Here is a 20296-nt window from a genome sequence, read left to right as displayed (position 1 = left end):
GTGTTCTAGGCGGTGGAATCCCAACACCAGAAAAATCCTATGTTCTAAGGAATAAACCATGTTGTCCACAGCACACTTGCACGTTGTGAACAGCACACGCTTACAGCAGAAAGACGACGTACAGAATGGCGCACCCACCGACTGCGTTGTCTTCTATATCTTTCACATCACTTGCAGCGCCATCTGTTGTTGAAAATTGTAACTACTGTAATTTCGAAAGTTTGTCCGCCTGAAAATGTACTGTTGTCCCAAGCATATTGCAACAAACGGTGTATTTCTATCGCTGCTCGTTTAGTTTGTATTGCCGTTTCAAATATACCGGTCATTTTTGAAACACCCTGTATATATATATTTCCTGGAAGTACTGATTTGGAATGAAACCTTAAATGTAAATGAAATATATGCGATAAACAGTGCAGACATTATAAACTTCTGAAATGTGGCGGTGCAAAAGAAGAAGATTTGGTAGGTAGACTGACAGACTAACGTAGCGACACTGAATTGAATAGCGGAGGGAGGGAATTTATAGCACAACCTGATTAATTAAAGGAATAGGTTGACATAATACATATTGAGGCACATTGGAGTAGTTATTTTGATAGTGGAGGGAGGGAGCGTGGGAGATAAACACAGAATTGAGGCAACAGCCCAGTCTAATGTGATAGTTGAATAAAACCAATCTTGGGACTATACAGCTATCACAACATTTCCCCTTTGCGCTGTCGCACGTAATATCGTATCATATTACATGACGGTTCACTGAAAAGTAATGCCTCCACCTTCGTAACTCTTCAACTGTCGGCAGCATTGGTATGCGGCAGGTACTGTATTGGTCTATAGCCTCTCCTCTACAGTTCCAGTTGGCGGGAAGTCTTAGCATTGAACGGTTGTGTTGTTACAGTGTAAAGTATGGAACCTTATGCAGACGGTCGTTCAATGCGATTTAAGCAACGTGCAGTCAATGAATTCTTTACAGCAGAAGGTGTCACCCCAAAAGAGATTCATCAGAGAATGAAAACAGTTTATGGTGATTTGAGTACTGTGCGTCGTTGGGCGAGTATGTTTAAAGATGTTGAGGCGGGAACATCTGACCTGCGTGACAAACAAAGAACTGGACGTCGTGTGACAGCAACCACCGATTTTCACAAGCAAAGTGTTGACATATCTATTCAGGACGATCGTCGTATCACTCAGAGAGAAATCGCAAGCACAGTCGGCATTTCAGAAGAACGTGTGGGTCACATTATTGCTTTGCTTGTCCATATTGAAATATCTGTGCACTATGGGTACGCCGGCTGCTGACCGAAATGAAAGCGCACAGACTTGAAATTTGCCAGGGACTCCTCTAGCGTTACGAGAATGATGATGACGCCTTTCTCCATTAAATTGTGACAGAAGACGAAACGTGAGTACTGCATTACGACCCGGAGACGAAACGTCAGTCTATGGAATATCGACACAAAGACTCGCCCCCAGAAAAAGACATTAAAGACACAGCCTTCAGCTGGAAAAATCATTGCCACAGTGTTCTGGGACGCAGATGGTGTTATTTATGTTGATTTCCTTGATCGTGGAACAACAACAAATTCAGAGCGTTACATCACAACGCTGCAACCTCTGCAACGACGGGTAACAAGGGTCTGAAAGGAAAGAGGAAATGTTTTCCTGCAGCTTTGCAATGTCAAACCACATACTTCACGCGGCACCACAGCAGAGCTTCATAGACTGAATCTCACCACCGAACGGCTTCCTCCATAAAGTCCAGATTTAGTTAGTGCCGTCAGACTCCCATCTGTTCCTGATAATGAAAGACGATCAGCTGGGACATCATTATGCTTCTGACGAGGATATTGAGAGAACTGTGAGACTGTGGTTGCGAAAACAGAGTGTCGACTTTTTCCGTAACTGCTTCAGAAAACTTGTTCATCGTTGGCAGAAATGTATCCAGTTGGCTGGTGATTATGTGCAAAAGTGAATATTGGTAATTAAAGATCACATTCTCTTATTTCCGCATTTGATTTATTAAAATATTCCCATCCAAACCCTCGTACATCATCAAAAATTTCCTGAAGGATGTTCTTTTTACTTAGGAATGGTGGCTAGGAAAAGATTTTAATGTCTATGAAACAGTAAACCAAAAGTGGATTGATTTGTTAAACCGTTTTTATTAACGGACAGTACTGCACACATAAATTACATGTCTAGAAAGTTTTGTAATGAGTAATGCTCCGTCTTCTGACAACCAGGTATAAACTGTAAACAATGGTGAGCTCCCATGAGTACACGTCACAGACGATTGTGTATTGCTTTTCATCCGAAGTCTGTGTAGGTTAAGGGACAGCCTGTACGTATCACAGGCGTAATCCAGTATCCATCGTCTACTAAGGCATAGCGTGTTGTGTATGCTCGCTGTTCCGTCCGAAATGTACTGTGACGCTGTGTGATCGAAGAAATTACTGGCGTTATATTCAACAGTAGCTTGTAGTCAGAGATTTCTATTTGCGTAAGCAGGTTTCGCAACAGATACGAACCACTAATCAGTTACTGAAATTTTAAAACATTTTATTGTTTCTACCCACTGCCATTTCCGTCTCGGAACTTTTTTGCGTCATTGCTTCATTGTATTTCGTGGTGAGCTGTCGAATGATAACAAGACTGTGATGTTCTGCAGTGACGACAATTTTAATTGATATACGTAGATGCGAAATAGAAATGAAAATGGAGGTAAAGCTCAAGTTAAAAATGAAATGATAAATGTATGGTCTATGTACTTACGATAAAAATGACCCAGTTATTGTCGGTAGCATGCATATTCCGTGTAGCGAAAAATATGTCGTGGAAGTACTTATTACCGTGGCGTGTGCGTTTGCCACTTCGATCACGAATTTTTAGAACTGTGACATTTGACAGTCTGATCTGACATAAACAACTCTTGTTTGAACAAGAACTGATAGCATATAGGGAGGAAACAACATGAATATATAGGTCGTTTACATTACGCGTTAGATATAGGTTGAAAGAGATGACACTATCATCAGTAGATTATCGACAGTAGCGGAATTACTATTCAACTAACTGCAGATACTAAATGAACATATTATAAATTATGTTTTAAAAATGTGTCATGAATTGGATTCGTGGCTGGTAGGTGTTATAAAACAAATTTTAACAAACGACCGCGGAACTTTCATCATGTCATTTATGTTACAATAGCCTTAACTCGTCTCTGCTTTGTATGTATTTAAGCACAGCTTGGAACCTACCTATAATAGAAATTGTTTGGAAGACTACATTATTTCATCCAAAAAGTACGATTGTCCTCAGTCCGAAGATTTGTTTGTATACGTCAGTGTTTTTCTCGGCGCCCTCGGAATTTACTTAAGCCAACAAGCTAAAAGGGCACCTTGGCACTTACCCAACGAGTCATCCAGATTATTTATTTGTCGAATACACTGTTTGTTTATAACCCTATTGTTCACTTTCGGCCGCAAAGCTATTTTCAAGTGGACTTGGCAGGAACAAGGCGATTAATGCAAGTTATATGAAAAACTGGTGTTCGGTTACCGTTTGGGTAGTATTCATAGAACTCTACAGTACTTTCACTTGGAAATAGTCTGTTGTCGAAATTGGGGAACAGTGAAGTAAATAAAACTACCGTCAGCAAAGACTACAGGTATCGGTTGATAATAAAACAATCCTGAGCAAATAAGCAGTCTTGGCTAAATAAGGTGGTCCTTAAAAGAAAATTTGGAACGTATTACTGATGCAAAAATTCTAGTGATGCTCGCATTTGCTCGCACGACTACTTTTGTAGACTTTTGTCGCTGACAGATGGCTTTCCTTGTGTGGTTTCAGGCGGTGGTTCAACCATCGTGACGATGGCGCAGGAGATGAAGCAAGGTCCACAGTTTGAGGAGATCACCAAGTACTTCGAGGGCATCGCGGATGACCGCACCAAAGTGACGTGGGCCCACCGGGTCAACAGCCGGCAGGCGCTGACCAAAGCCCTCAACGGTGAGTACGCCGAGGCAGCCGGCAGCACTGGTTCCCTGTTCACAGCTGTGCCGCTCTACAGAGCTTACGTCACTTGCTGTTATTTTGTGTTTGGCAGATAAGTTTTTTATTACGTACTCCTACAAGTTTCATCGCAATTTTTTTGTGTTCCAGCGGCAGCATAGAGACAGAAATTAGATAATGTTATTCATTAGGTGTAAAAGTATTTTTGGTTGATTACTTTTGAATACATTATGGGAGTGACAGTGATTAATGTGTTACAAATATTTACTATTAAAAACAGTCTTGATCACGATTTATTTATTAAGGTGACCGGTTTCGACCACTACTGTGGCCATCTTCAGACCATTGAATAGGAACCTCTTTCTGCTGGAGATCTTCAGACCACTGAATAGGAACCTCTTTCTGCTGGAGAATCACTACATCACTAGTGATTCTCCAGCAGAAAGAGGTTCCTACTCAGTGGTCTGAAGATGACCACAGTAGTGGTCGAAACTGGTCACCTTAATAAATAAATCGTGACCAAGACTGTTTTTAATAGTAAATATTTTTGGTAGGATGAAGTACACTGTGTGACCAGAAGCGGCCGGACTCCTGTTAGTGTGCGGCAGTGATATGAGGCGTGCCTCCCCTTTATGGCGACTTGAACTTGTCTGGGATCCCTTGCCGTAAGGAGTGTGAATGTCTGCATCCCACCCTTCTTCAAGAGCGGAACACAAAGAAGGAACTGTTGTCGGACGCCGTGGTCTGGTGCGATGTCGACGTTGATACTCATCGCAAAGTTTTCCATTGTATTCAGGACGGGACGATGGGCATGCCAGTCCATTTCAGGAATTTTATGGTCCACGAACCAATGTCTCGCAGATAGTGCTGTGACAGGGCGCTCTGCCACGCAGGTACGCGATTTTGTGAAATGTGTCCGTACGCTTCCGCAATTTCCGTCTTCTTAAGCTCTGTACAAGAACCATTGAAAAACCGCGAGTAGCATTCCAGTATCGTTAACACTACCTCGTCCATACTTCACTGTTTGCACAACACGTGAGGGCAGGCAACGTTCTCAAGGTGTTCGCCAAGCCAAAACAATTCCTTCGGATTGCCACGGGGTACAGAGTGATTCCTCAGTCCAATTGACTCTTTCCCAGTCACCCAGTGTGCACTGACGTTGCTCCTTAGATCACCTCATGCATCTTTTATCAGTGACTACAGAAATTCTTTGTACAGCCATTGTGCTAGCTTCATTTCAGGTAGCACTTTGAAACTCAGGCTTGATTTCATCCGACTGTCTACACCGAAACTGCGCAATGCTCGACGGTCCCTGTTCGGCAGTACATTGCGGTCTGCCTGTTTTGGTTGTTGCAACGTAAAACAATATCGATTAGCAGATACATTTTTTATTGCGTACTCCTACCTACCTGCAACACGTTATCGGTGAAACTCGTGCTACGCGTCATGTTAGCCGCGCGGGATTAGTAGAGCGGTCTGAGGTGCTGCTGTCATAGACGGTGCGGCTGATCCCGGCGGAGGTTCAAGTCCTCCCTGGACATGGGTGTGTGTGTGTGTGTGTGTGTGTGTGTGTGTGTGTGTGTGTGTTCAAAATGGTTCAAATGGCTCTGAGCACTATGGAACACAACATCTTAGTTCAGAAGTCCAATAAAACTTAGAACTACTTAAACCTAACTAACCTAAGGACATCACACACACCCATGCCCGAGGCAGGATTCGAACCTGCGACCGTAGCAGTCCCGCGGTTCCGGACTGCAGCGCCAGAACCGCGGCCGGCTGTGTGTGTGTGTGTGTGTGTGTGTGTGTGTGTGTGTGTGTGTGTGTGTGTGTGTGTGTGTCCTTCGGATAATTTAGGTTAAGTACTGTGTAAGCGTAGGGACTGATGACCTTAGCAGTTGAGTCCCATAAGATTTCACACACATTGAAAAACATATTGAACACGCCATGTTGGCGAATATCCTCATGTGAAAACTCATGAATTGTCCTGGAGACAATATTCTGTTCATCCTAAGAATGAACCTGATATAAATATTTCGCCATGTATTCTTCCGCGCTTTATTCAATCTCATTGGATTTCGCGTCACGTGGGGCAGAACCCAATCTGTGTCCAGTACAGCCGCGCGGGACCAGCGAGCGGTCTGGGGCGCTGCAGTCATGGACTGTGCTGCTGGTCCCGGCGGAGGTTCGAGTCCTCCCTTCGGCATGGGTGTGTGTGTTTGTCCTTGGGATAATTTAGGTTAAGTAGTGTGTAAGCTTAGGGACTGATGACCTTAGCAGTTAAGTCTCATAAGATTTCACACACATTTGAACATTTTTGTCCAGTACAGTCCGTTTTATGCTGTGTTACGCGCACACAGAATAGGGGATAATGCGGGCCAACAGCTTTACTGACGCATTAAACTTTGACAGCACTGTCCATTCAGCTGGTCCAACTAACCTGCAATGACGTGAGCAATTGCAGTTCAGGCGTAAAAAGAGACGAGCAGAGAAACAATATAGCTTAGAATGTGATTTAATTTTTATAAAGACTCAAATAATATTCGGCGAAACTCCAGCACTACCGCACGCTTCTCAGGTGACCAGACGGAAGGCGTAAAATGCTCTCGCTTTCACCTAACATAGTACTCGTACCCTGATTACAAACAAGAGTGATGAAAATTCCCAACTTAAGCACAGAGTAATTTTTCTGAACGACCTACTCTATATGTGTGATGCAAAAGCATACTGCAAGGTTTCACCGTATTGTTAAATACTGAAGCCAAAAGGTATTAATTAGAGTCTGTCGTCTGGCAATCTCTTAGCTCCTTCCTTATCGGAAGCTGATAAATGCATTTCAACTATGGAACTGCCTTCTGCTACACTGATAACGAGTCGATCAACGAAGCCAGGCTGGCGCCCTATTCTCTCCTCTTCTTTTATGACGCGCCGTTCTATATACCGCCTGAGTTCGCCAGTGACGTCTGAAAAAGCTGCGTGCGCTTGTTCCAGTACGTTTGGCAGCTTGACAGTCTTTGGGCCAAATCTTAACTTGGATCCAGGTCAGTTCTGTCGGTTTCATGTAGTAGTAGCACAGTGGCAAATGTAAAAATGCAGCGCCTGTACGGAGTGCTCGATGCTGTGAAAATGATCGTTTTTCATGTTTCTACGATACACATCTGCATCTGTGGTTCGTGTGAGACTACGTCTGTGGTATAAAACAATGGACATAGTCCAAATAAAGAGTATTTGGTTTTTCATTTATGTCCTAAAAATTAAATTGTTATGTTTTCTTAAATTAATCAACCTTTATTAACAATCTTTCATAAAATATCGATGATTAAAAATTTATATTTGAAATGAAAACAATAAGTTCGCGTGCAATGTGTAGTTAGAAACATGGAGACGTGCATTATTCATAAAAAATGAAGATGAATTTTACAATTACGAGATGTAGGTATTTGAAATTGAACGGAAAAAAAGAATGACCAAGGTGATACTTGGAGCAGAGAGCCATGAACTCACTACGTTATCAATCTACCACGCTTCGTATTCCGCTATACATCCACGGTGTATTTGTATCTCAACTGTGTTAAATACGGTCCCTTGGAAAACTTCAAAGCCGATTTTTTCTATGAAAAACATTAAGAACAACCTATTTCACACTACTGCCTACCCGTGTTCCACAGACATGTTATTATACGGAACAGGAAGCAGCCTCAACCATTTTGATGCTGCGTATTAACAGCGCGTCAATCACAGTACAACAGTACGGAAACTGACAGTACACGATTTTCGTAATAAGAACTATATAGGTAAATTAAGAAAAGCTTTGATGGCTGTTACCGCATTAGAATATCTTAAAGTTTCATTTAACGTAAGTAAGCAAAAAGATATCTTGTAGATAAGTAGGACCTACTTCCAAGAGCGCAACATCAGTGCACGTGTGCTACGGCTTCTGACCAATCATCGCGTTTGTGTTTGTTCACATGAGATTTATTGTGATGGTGAGTATGGTACAGGAGCGTCTCGCTCGGCTCACCACGGAGGTGAGCTGCCTGTAGCCAGACGTCGGTACGCTGAGGCCTGTGGTCCCGGTGACGAGCTGCCGCGTCCCTCTGACGCCGCTTACTGTTCCGTGTCCGCTGTCTCGATCACCCCAACACCACAGTGCCTTTCTAAATGTCAGCAGATATTGTTCGTATTTAGTCTAGATACCAGGGTCAGTAGGGTGTACGAGCAACACCGACTCAAAGTAAGCCTCGGCGCTTGTTGGTGACGTCTCGTCAGCCAGGCACGGCGAACGCCAGGTCTGTTGCAGGCACAAACGCCTGGGCGTGCGTATCACTATAAATCTCTTATTTTTGGACAAAATGTTTGGTATCGTTTTGTATTCTGCAGTTTTATTTAGATGAAAGATTTTCTTACTATCGTAAAGCTACAAACGAAGATCATAGTTCGGTATTACTGAATCCTGTCGAAACAAACGTAGATCAATATGAGAAGACGCTTTGCCCCATTGCAAGCTTCCGAAATTTTTCATTCAAGTAACTATATTTACTTGATCCATTTTGCTATCGAAACTTACCCCAACCACCTTACAATGAACTCGTTTCTTTTATTCATTTATTTATTTTCGTTTGACATCGTCACTGGAAATGTGAACTAATTTACGTGTGAAAATGTCCAACTGTTGCCAATCATTAGATTACAGTCGTTTTCAACGAAAGAAATTCTAAACAGGAAACAAAATAGCTCCATACATCGAAAATACTGCTGAGCTTAAACTTTTTTAAACATGCACATTAGAAAAGATAAATATTCCCCTCTTTCAACTGAAAGGAGAAACTTTATAAGATAAAAAAAATTTATTTGATAAAACAAGTACCTCTCTTTTGCCTCTTATTCTGTACCCCACCCCCTCCCCCAACGTGTACAATCGCAAGATATTTCTTTAACATTCAGTGCTCCTCGCCCCATTGTCAACCAAGATACCTAAAGAAGACCATCAATATGCTCACAGTTTCTTGTAAAAGCAACCCAGTACAAACGTTAACTTCCTCACATTTACAAATAAGGTAAAGAAGCACGAATTCTGTTGCTGCTGGACCATGAAGTTGTTTTTGTATGTCAATCATTAAAACAGGTGGAAATTTAAGTTCAGGAGTACACTATTTGTTTAGAAGTACAATGAATTTCACAATTAATAGATTGCAGAAATCTCTCAGAACAATATGTGTTGGTCAACTACCGCCAATAGTTTCATATTTTCCTGTGTCAGAGAGGGAGACACCACCATTATGAGTATGCTTGCAACAGACCCGGCGTTCGGCGTGCCTAGCTGACGTGACGTCACCAACAAGCGCCGTGGCCTTCCTTTGAGTCGGTGTTGGTACGAGGCACGTGGACAGCGAGACGTGGTGAGTAATCACTGTGAAGGAGACGAGGATGCCTCGTACACGTGTGAGGCAGCGTTATCAGCGCCCTGGCCGCTTGGAGCGTATCCAATTGGCCGGCTGTTCGGATCACGCAATATACAGGTTTTTGAGGTATTTTCATTTGACAGTGGCCCAGTGGTGACCGGAAGGGAAGTTGAGTGCTCGGTGCAAGAAGCTAACTGTAACACCTTCACATTTGTGTTTGCCATGAGGGAACAAGTAATGTACTCCCTGAAACATTGTGTGTCATCCTGCAGTAGCGGGACGAGGGAATTACCGGTGCATGCATAGCCTGGCGTTATCACCACAGCGCGAACCGCTGCGTTTTGCGGTGATGCCGCCACGATGAAGCATGACCTGCCGATGAACGGCGTCGCATTGTGTCGAGCGATGAGTCGCGGGTTGTGCACAACCCTGGACGACAATCATCGACGACCTAGGCAGAGGTCCCATTTCTCCTTAGTAGGTCTGTTGCATTTTCTAAGTGTCCTGCAAATAAAATGTAGTCTTTGGTTGGCCTTCCCTACAATGTTTTCTATCTGTTCCTTACAATTTAGGTTGTTCGTAACTGTAATTTCTAGGTATTTAGTTGAATAACCGAAGTTTAACGGATTCCTTTTAGCATTCATGTGGATGACCTCACACTACTTGTTATGTAGGGTGAATTGACAATTTACAGATACCTTTTCTAAATCGTTTTGCAGTTTATTTTGATCTGCTGATGACTTTATTAGTCGATAAACGCCAGCGTCATCTTCAAACAACCGAATACGGCTGCTCAGATTGTCTCCCAAATCGTTTATATAGATAAGGAACAGCAAAGCGCAAATAACATTACCTTGGGGAACGCCAGAAATCACTTCTGTTTTACTCGACGACTTTTCGTCAGTTACTACGAACTGTGACCTCTCTGATAGGAAATCGCAAATCCAGTCACATAACTAAGACGATAGCCGGTCACGGTGGCCGAGCGGTTCCAGGCGCTTCAGTCTGGAACCGCGCGACTGCTACGGTCGCAGGTTCGAATCCTGCCTCGGGCATGGATGTGTGTGATGTCCTTAGGTTAGCTAGGTGTAAGTAGTTCTAAGTTCTAGAGGACTGATGACCTCAGATGTTAAGTCCCATAGTGCTCAGCGCCTTATGAATTTTGAACTAAGACGATATTCCATAAGCACGCAGTTTTACTATGAGTCGCTTGTGTGCTACAGTGTCCAAAGCCTATCCTGCAATTAAAATTATCTCTACAAAACAACATTTTTGTATCATTGTAATTTGGTTGGCACTGGATTTGATTAAAATCTCCAGCCTTTTGGTCTTGGAAATGTATCTGGGAATGTGGAGAGAAGTCAAGTTACAGCAAGTTCACTACTGTCTATTAAAACCACAACACCGTACACGCAAGAAACGTCAGACTGGCATGAAGTGCACCACGTGCTTGTAAATGCTAACGATTACCATTACAGTGTAATCGCAAAGAGTAGGTAGATGTATAAGGAGAGGTAACCTACTGCGTTTGTCATTCGGAATTCACATTAGGATGTTGGTAGTTGTGAGAAGATGGTGTTACGCCCCGTGCAAGAAGGAATAGCGTCTGCCACTAAGGGGCTGAGTTTATCAGTGGCGGGTTCGCGATCTTCTGGCAATGCGGTTTATCGTCAGTACCCGTCTTCCAGCAAAATATCACAACAAAGCTTTTTTCCCATACTGTCCTGATGTGCCATGATGTAGTACGTGTTCGGCTATTGCTCTCGCTAGCATGCTTCACGCTTCCGCATCCCCACATACCCTCCCCCCTCCCCATACCCCCCCCCCCCCCCCCCTCCACAGGCCAAGAGACTGGCGCGTCACCATGAGGTCGCGAGACACTACGGTTGATGACGTCTGGCATGGACTCAAGGTCCAAGTCACGCACCAGGACGTATCCGTACCTATCACGCTAGATCGATTCGACTTCATTTCGTGGCGGGTTGGAACCGTTGTCTCTGCCAGCGGCGGTAGCTCTGATCCACACGCAGCCCACCCTCAGATCAAATGTAGCCATGTATTCTCTCCAATATAGTGCGTACTTAAATAACATTACGTCACTTGCTATTCTTTCTGGTGTTGTAGTCTTACTTGTCAGCGATGTACGTTTCATTCCTTGCTGTCAAAGTATCACACTCAAAGTACTAATACCGAAAAACGGTAGACGCCCTACACAAATGAAACGGTTGTCTGCAGTATGTCCACCGGTGACTCGGATGCTTAAGCAACAGCCTTACACGTAAACTGAGAAATGACGCTGGAAATTACTGTCCGCTACAGTGTGAATATTATCGCCAGTCCAAGTGAGACATTACTTCCGTTCACTTTACTCTTTGCTATGGTACCTCTTGCACCAATTCGATATTAGCAATTACCCATTCAGGATTCTGTGATCGGTATTCTGTCGCAGGAGACGTCGCATTTCCATTGTAGTGACTGTCGCCGTACCCTGCACATGCAAATGCTCACGGCATCACAGCACTGAATACGAACTGCGCTATTTAGCCGCTGCAGTCGTTCCAACTCACACCAACGAGAACTGTAAGATACCCCACTCCATCCCTTTGCGCAAGCGCTATGTGTATCTCACAACGAGACCAGACCAATCGAATATATATATATATATATATATATATATATATATATATATATATGTGTGTGTGTGTGTGTGTGTGTGTGTGTGTATTTGGAGTTATAAGTAAATTTCAGGACTTAAATATCTGTCACCAAAGCACTTCGCTGCATCTCTCAAAATGCTTGGAGTTATCCAGCGTCTTTAATACCTAGACACCAAGGATTGTTTGTTCCACGGGTTGTGTCACACTATGCTACAATGCTTGTCTGCCGCTTTGGGGATCTGTGTTCAGTTCCTAATCAATGGAAATTTTTGAGTAAAGGTGCTGGTTCTACCAACATTTCCATGAAACGTAAAATACATAAAGATGAAAAAAGTAATTTATAAATTGTTTTTTTAAACTTACACAATATTTTATAAAAGATTGGTAGTTTAATAATTTATATTTGCAATGAAAACTGGATTTTTGTGTTGTGGTATGCAATGAGAAATAATAAGACGGGTATTTTTCGTAAAATAGTTAAATAGGTATGTTTTAATTACCATATATTTTATGAGTTTTATATTTAAATGCTGTAGGTATTGAAAATTAACGAAAAAAGAAAAAATGATCGAAAGGAGAATCGAGCCAGCGATTGACAGTCTCCATAACTAGCCATTTTTTTTACATCTTTATGTATTTTACACTTCATGCAAATGGTCATAGAACAAGTGCCTTTGTTTAACATTTTGAGTCATCTGGGAATCGAACCCAGGCCGCCAACATCGTTGATAGGCATTCTACCTTAGAGCCCCACACTCTGTCGAAATGTTGAACTTACTTTAGCATATTAAAGACGCATGGAAAACTTCACACTTGACTTTTTCGATAATTTTTTAGAGTTACATCGAAATGGTTTTTATGGTTGATATTGGAAATTTGTGGTAACTGCTAAGGTCATCGGCCCCTGAGCTTACGCACTACTTAATCCAACACAAATTAACTTACACTGAGGACAAGACACACACCCCTGCCCGAGGGTGGACTCGAACCTCCGACGGGGGAAGCCGGCCAGCCCGTGACAAGACGCGTGAGACTGCGCGGCTAGCCCGCGCGGCTGTGGTTCATACCTGAGTTCTGAATTTCACGTGCCATAAATTTAAAAAGAGTTACAAAACACGATTTCCATGTGGTCCCGTGATGACGTGTGCCTCAAAGTAGCCTATGTGCTGAGTTTCAGGCAGCTGTATTTCAGGAATCCATTGAGTACGGAACAGTTGTTCTATAATGCCATCCCTTCAAAGTGGACGACGCCACCGCCTGTTGTGGGTGTTCTCTGTTCAGTCTGGCGGCCAATTAACGGTATGGGGTGTTGGGTGCTGTTACAGTTCTGCTTTATTCTACATCTGCACGTACGAGTACACATCGCAAGCCACTGTGCAGTTCACGCCGGCGGCTATTACGTATCAACACTAGCTACTTTGCATCATATGTTGTTTAATAATTTAGCCAGTAAAAATTTTTGTTTTGCTCCGCACGGGATCTAATCTCTCGTATTCTCATGACTCCTGAGCGACGTAAATACGGTGTCCAAAAGCTATTAGGAAAACTGAGGCATATTTACTTGCTCTTCGCGGCATAGAGTATATTAATATACTTCTACAAGGGCGAGGATTGGGTGTTTGTGTTGTCCTCGTCATTTCATCATCATCATCATCATCATCATTCATGACACTTGCTAGACGATTGTGAAAAAATTGGATTGAGTAAAAACTGGGACTTTGTACGGGCGTTGATGACCGCGCAGTTGAGCGCCCCAAAAACCAGACATAATCCTCTTACTTCTACAACGGCAGCTTTCGTAACCTTTAAAATGTTTAGATGATACTCAACCGAGCAACCCATGCGCGCAAAAGCATCTGTAGCGTCATGATTATGACATCCACAGTTTTTCTCCGGATATCGCTAAAGTCACGGTAAAGCCCAGGCATTCACAACCTCATTCACCAAGTCTACCTCAAGAACTCCAGAATTTCTACTGTACGTCCGAAGATCGCGGTGGCCTCTCGGCGTCCCATCCATCAGAGTGGATGTGTTCGGTCTAGAAAGTCACCAACACGTAAACTTCCGTGCAGTGGTGCACCACACTGCAGGGAGGTCGCATTTGGCTGACAGGAAAGAAGGCAGATTGATAAAGCATGCCCAGATAAACGATTCCCGTTCCTCTTTGCTCGATGAGGAAATATGGTCCAAATATGCTCTCCTTCATTAGCGCACACCACACATTTACCTTCTCACTGTCTCTCTCATGTTCCCCAAAAGTGTGGGAATTTTCCGAATTCCAGAGCCGAATGCAGTGCCGAATAACCTTCCCATATGTGTGGAAGGTTGCTTTGTCAGAGAAAACGACGTTTCTAAATGGTTGGGTTTTCCCCGATTCGGTCCGTCATCTTAGTATTCGTGGTGAAACTACAAGTGGTTACCCTTCAGTTCTTGCACAGTCTGAATAGTTTGAAGTCATTTGTCAACTGATGAGACAGATATGGAGGAGGAACTTGTGATACCAACTGTCAAGTGTTCACCGTCTTAACATCTAAAACTCACCTCGGAAATTTCCTTGGACAGCAATGGATGATTTTGCTTCGTACTACATCACTCATTCGTCTCTCTCTCTCTCTCTCTCTCGACGTGTAGCCATTACTACTAATTGTTTACTAACTGAAACAAAACAAAAACGGAATCGTCTAGGGAAAAATATACAAAACCTTTTGAGTTGCTTTACATGATGAGTTCTCGTGGTCCAGCTATTCTGTACCACCGCTGTGTACGAACTTGGTTTCGTCGGAATAATACTTCCTGCAGGGTGTTGCTGAAAGAAAACTGTTCACTACTGATCACTACTGAAATAATCATTTTACTCTCTTCTTCAATGATTCTTCTATATTTGAACAACTCGAGCCAAACGACAGCTCTATTTTTACAATATCGTTGTCACTAATGACAGTTACATAGCTCAGTATACATTGAAGGGTTTCGGGAAAATTCTATGATCAGATTAAGAAAATTCACTTGCAGTCTTCATTTTTTCCGACCCTTAACAACGTTCGTGACCCTCATGCTCTGACGAGTTGACTTCCGTAGGTACCGTCAGAACACCACTCGTCATCCACGCCCACTGACCTTTTTTTCGTTTTTAGTTGCCGGTTTTGGTCGTTACGTATCTATGTTTTCCTCACCACCTGCGAGGGAGCACACAGTGGATGCTTTTCCACAGGCTTACGCTACACCAAGTTGACATAGAACGTGACCACCATCGGCTACACTAAGAAACCACAGTGGAACATGATGTTCTAGTGAACATCACGTTACAGCTGCGAGTTTCCGACTTCCACTGACGTCTGCTGCCGTTGCTACTTGATAGCTACTCCACTAATTCCCAAACAATAAAAATCATGTTTTTATAAAAATTATACAAGTTTCTTGGCCAACTTTTGTATAGAACAATGAGAAACCTTTCGTAGAACATCAAGATGTGTTATAGGGGAGGACATTTAGTTATTAAGTTATACCTTGCCAGAGACAGGCCTTACTGCAAAGAATCTGCCTGCAGACGGATGAGGAAAGTCGAGCTTTGCTTTCAAACTGTGGGGACGCGTTCTCGTTAGGCAGCAGCAAATAGCAGTGGGCAGCTCGGATTAGAGCAAAGCGTGGCGGCTAAAATGGGCCAGGAATCAGGCATTTGCCTTTAATATCCACTTTACCGTCACTAATGACCTCGCTGTCGACGGGACTCTAAACACCAATCTCACTTCCTTTTTTGTCTTTTTTTATGTTCTCTTTCGTAATCCGCACGTGTGCAGCTGGTCGTTTCATTTGCTGCCTGTGGCGGCCGTGCTGGTGAACGAACATAAAGCCCCGCCGTCGACGAGCGCCTTTTGTCCGGTTCTGCAGTGCGTGATAATAATCGCGCAATAGCCTTCAAAGGGAGAGGTCGGAATCGCGGCTGCTCTCTCTAGCTGGAGAGGCGCCGCTGAGTTCCGCACCTTCAAAGGGCTGGCGAATCGTGAAGCGGCTCGTCGCCTGCCTCCTGGCCGCAATTCCCGCTAAATGCGGAGAAAGCTTCACTTGGAGTCGACGTGGGTGGCAGATACTCTAAAGAGCGTCACCATGCTCCATTTGTAGTTCGGATCTCAGTTTCCCACAGGAGCGAATGTTCACAGCAGTCACGCTAAGTATAAATCAACAAAAGTGTCGATGATAGTACACCATCCACATTTACTATACGCTCAGTGGGCCTTTCCTGGAGATAAAGGAATCGGTGGAAGTCGGGTGACATCGGGTCGGTACAGAACCAGAGATGCTGAATAAAAAGAGGTTGGCTGTGAAGAGAGGAAAGCGCGAAGCCATCAGTGACCACCGTAGCAGAATACTGTCAAATGATGTTTCACTAAACCCCACGAAATTGACGTCGTATGTAACGGCTGTTAGTGGCACCGAAGTTAGTGTCCACTCCCCTGCAAATGAGACATGAACTGAAACTGAAGGTAGCAAAGCAAAAGCAGAGATGCGTAACTCCTTTCTCAAATATTCCTTTACAAAGGAAGACCCAGGAGCATCGCCTCAATTTAATCTCTGTACCACTGAAAAGATGAGTGAGGTAAGTACCAGTGGCGTTGAGAAACAATTGACATAAATAAAACTGAACAAAACTCCATGTTCCGATGGAATCCCTATCAGATTCTATGCTGAACTTGCGGGTGAGTTAGCCCCTCTTTTAACTATGGTCTATCGTAGATCCCTCGAAAAAAAAATGAGTGCCCAGTAGCTGGAAGAAAGAGCAGGTGACCCCGATTTACTAAAAGGGTAGCAGAAATGATCTACAAAACTATCGTCCTATATCCTTGACATCGATTTGTTGCAGAAACTTAGAACATATTTTGAGCTCAAGATTAATGACATATCTCGGACAGAATAATCCCCTTCGTACCAACCATCATGGAATGCGGTAAAAATCGATGACGCGATACGGATCTCGCACTTTTCCTCACATGACATATTGAAAGCTTTTTATCATGGCAGTCGGGTAGGTGCAGTATTTTTTTAATCAAAATATCCACGGGTATACTGCCGGTCTATAGTGTCCAACGGGCACAATATTTCGGCGATCAAACATGTCGCCATCATCAGGTGAACTGACGGACTGAGCTCCTGTGAATGCGCCGGCACGGAGATCCGTACGCTATGGCTGCTCAGGGGGAACTGGGTTCGGTCGCGGCGGCGGCCGATTTAAATACCCTCCGCCCGCGGCGCGATCCCTCCGCCGTCCGCGCCCCGCGACACGGTAGCGCGGTGGAACAGATTGCGACGGAAAGCTTTTGACTCAGTACCACGTCCGCCCTTATTATCAACAGTACGATCGTGTGGGGCATCAATATTAATTAGTGTGGATTGACGACTTTTTGGTAGGGAGGACGCAGCATGTTATCGAGGATGGAAAGTCATCATCAGATGTAGAAGCACTATCATGTAGTATACTAATGACCTTGCAGACTATATAAATAGTAAAATCAGGCTTTTTGCAGATGATACGTTATCTGTAACGAAGTTCTATCTGAAAGAAGTTGCATTAATATTCACTGAGTTCCTGCTAATATTTAAGTCTGATGCGAAGATTGGCAACTTACTTAAAATGTTCAAAAATGGAAAATTATGCACTTCAAACAATCAAATAACGAAGTATCCTTTGACTGTAACATCAACGCGTTCCAACAAGAATCGGTTAAGTCATACGAATACCTGACTATAACACTATGTAGGGTTATGAAACGGAATGCTATCAATCTACAAGGAAGGCTGCTTATAAATTACAAATCACTCGTGCAACCCATCCTAGAATATTGCTAAAGTGTGTGGGAGTAACAGGGGACATTGAACGTATACACAGAAGGGCATTTTGGCAGCACGAATGGACACAGGTTTGTTTCATCCGTGTGAGTTTGTCACAGAGATGCTGAAGAAACTGAACTGGCAGACACTTGAAGATAGACGTAAAGTACCCCAAGAAGGCCTACTTACAAAGTTTCAAGAACAGGCTTTAAATGATGACTCTAGGGATATACTACAACCTTTTACATATCGGTCTCATTCAGATAGTGAGAACCAAATTAGATTAATTACAGAACGCACGGAGGCATTTAAACAAGCATTCTTCTTGCGGCCCATACGTGAATGGAACGGGAAAAACGTAGTAACTGGGACAATGGGACGTGCTCTCTGCCACGCATTTCACAATGGTTTGCCGAGTATGGATGTAGATCTATACTACAACGTTTCTCTTTACATGTACGTACGAGAAGTACGGTTATTTCAATTGTTTCTCCTTTCTTTTCTTCGACAGTGTTTTTCTTTGGTTTCTTTCTTTTCTTTTTTCTTCTTTTCAAGGGCTTTCGATACCCCGTTGATCTTATGATTTTCGTGTTTCATTTATAATTGGTTCCACGCCTGGCTGTGACCTGTAGATGTGAAAAATCGAATCTGCACTGCGATTCTCCGTGTAAAGTCAGTTCAAAGGTGGAAAAAAGAAATGACGCATCACCTCCAATTGAATCATGCCTAGTAGAGTATTACGCAGTTCAAACTGCCTTATCTTTACAAGGTAGGAGGTGACACGGATCTGTCGATTATCCTCCGAGCAGTCCTCAGTTTTGGAGCGGTTTCGCATGAAAAGTCCATGTTTCACTGTAAAAAGTCATTCTTCGCAGTACGCGCTGATTTTGAGGGTTACGCAACACCGTGACTGCCCCGTCCACTACTAGGAATGATGCGCGGTATTCCCTGTCAGTATGTAGATCATCAAACTCATTTTGTCACCCTTAACCGGCTTCAGATGTTTTTCTGCTGAAGGTACACTAGATAGGGACTGGTTGCCGGTCATCGGCAGTTCAAGCTTTCCGATTCAGACACAATGGAATCTCCCTTTTTGAAACTGAAGTAGAACATTTGCAAAACAGTTCCATTTTTGTGTTTTGCAGACGTTCTGTAAATAATTTTTCAACTTTTGTATTACTTTTGCTCTAGCTTCGATTTATTTTACTGAAACATCATTATCTCTGGGTGCATGTGCTTTCTTCATAACGGTAATGGCTTTACACACCGCCACAGTATCCAGAACGCAAGTATTTTTATTGTTCCTGACATCGTACGACACACTTATGCACGATAGCTTTCCTTAGCGTTACACCATACCGGTCCCCAATGGGGCACGCCGCAAGAGACCGGAGGAAGGCAGAAGCAGAGAATCAGTCTGCTCACGTGCCCTGCCCAGGACTGCAAGGCGCTGTCGTCCAGTGACTGGTCTGGAAGACCGCTAGAGATATCGCTGAAAAGTGGTTGCCGTGTAAGTATGTGATTTGGTCATAAATTTCTTCTTCTCTGTTTCATGTATTGGGGTCTTCCCCAGTCACAGTGTGACACAACTGTAGCTCAGTCTTCCCAGATTTCTTAAGGCTTCTGGAGTAGAGTTTCTTACTTTGTGAGCTAAACTTTCACTCTTCATTTTGCGGAGAAAGCCACTTGCCGGCCGCGGTGGTCGTGCGGTTCTAGCGCTGCAGTTTGGAACCGCGGGACTGCTACGGTCGCAGGTTCGAATCCTGCCTCGGGCATGGATGTGTGTGATGTCCTTAGGTTAGTTAGGTTTAAGTAGTTCTAAGTTCTAGGGGACTGATGACCTAAGATGTTAAGTCCCATAGTGCTCAGAGCCATTTGAACCATTTTTTTGAAAGCCACTTACGGTTCGAAATTCTGACGGTAGGTTTAGTGTGTTAAAACCTATGCAAACGCCGATATCTTATATTTAAACTTTCCATCGTGATGGAAATGCAGTCTTATGGTAAGCTGACATTACGAATAAGTTGGCCTCTGACCGGAAAAATGGCACAAGTGGTTCAAAATGGTTCAAATGGCTCTGAGCACTATGGGACTTAACATCTATGGTCATCAGTCCCCTAGAACTTAGAAGTACTTAAACCTAACTAACCTAAGGACAACACACAACACACAGCCATCACGAGGCAGAGAAAATCCCTGATCCCGCCGGGAATCGAACCCGGGAACCTGGCACAAGTGCGCGCTTAAGTTACCATACAAACTTAATTACGTATGTACATAGTTCATGCATAGGCTCTGATGACTGAGTGTGCCACTGTCAAAATATGTCACATAAATGGCGGTATCTTTTAAATGCATTCACCAGGGGCTTACGTTTTACACCACCAGGGGACCGTAAAC

General features: G+C 43.5%; 1 protein-coding gene across 2 annotated transcripts in view; it reads left to right on the top strand.

Moving 5' to 3' along the window:
- LOC126279135 (protein FAM151B-like) overlaps nucleotides 1–20296 on the top strand; it is a 379014-nt gene that overhangs the window by 173140 nt on the left and 185578 nt on the right. For both annotated transcript variants that reach the window (XM_049979636.1, XM_049979637.1), the window contains exon 2: nucleotides 3856–4014. In XM_049979636.1, coding sequence (XP_049835593.1) covers nucleotides 3856–4014 — 159 coding nt within the window. The remainder of the gene's footprint in view (nucleotides 1–3855; nucleotides 4015–20296) is intronic.

The sequence above is a fragment of the Schistocerca gregaria genome, chromosome 6, assembly GCF_023897955.1.
Source record: "Schistocerca gregaria isolate iqSchGreg1 chromosome 6, iqSchGreg1.2, whole genome shotgun sequence".
NCBI lineage: Eukaryota > Metazoa > Arthropoda > Insecta > Orthoptera > Acrididae > Schistocerca > Schistocerca gregaria.
The sequence above is the reverse complement of the archived record's forward strand: the minus strand, read 5'-3'. Positions and strand labels throughout refer to the sequence as shown.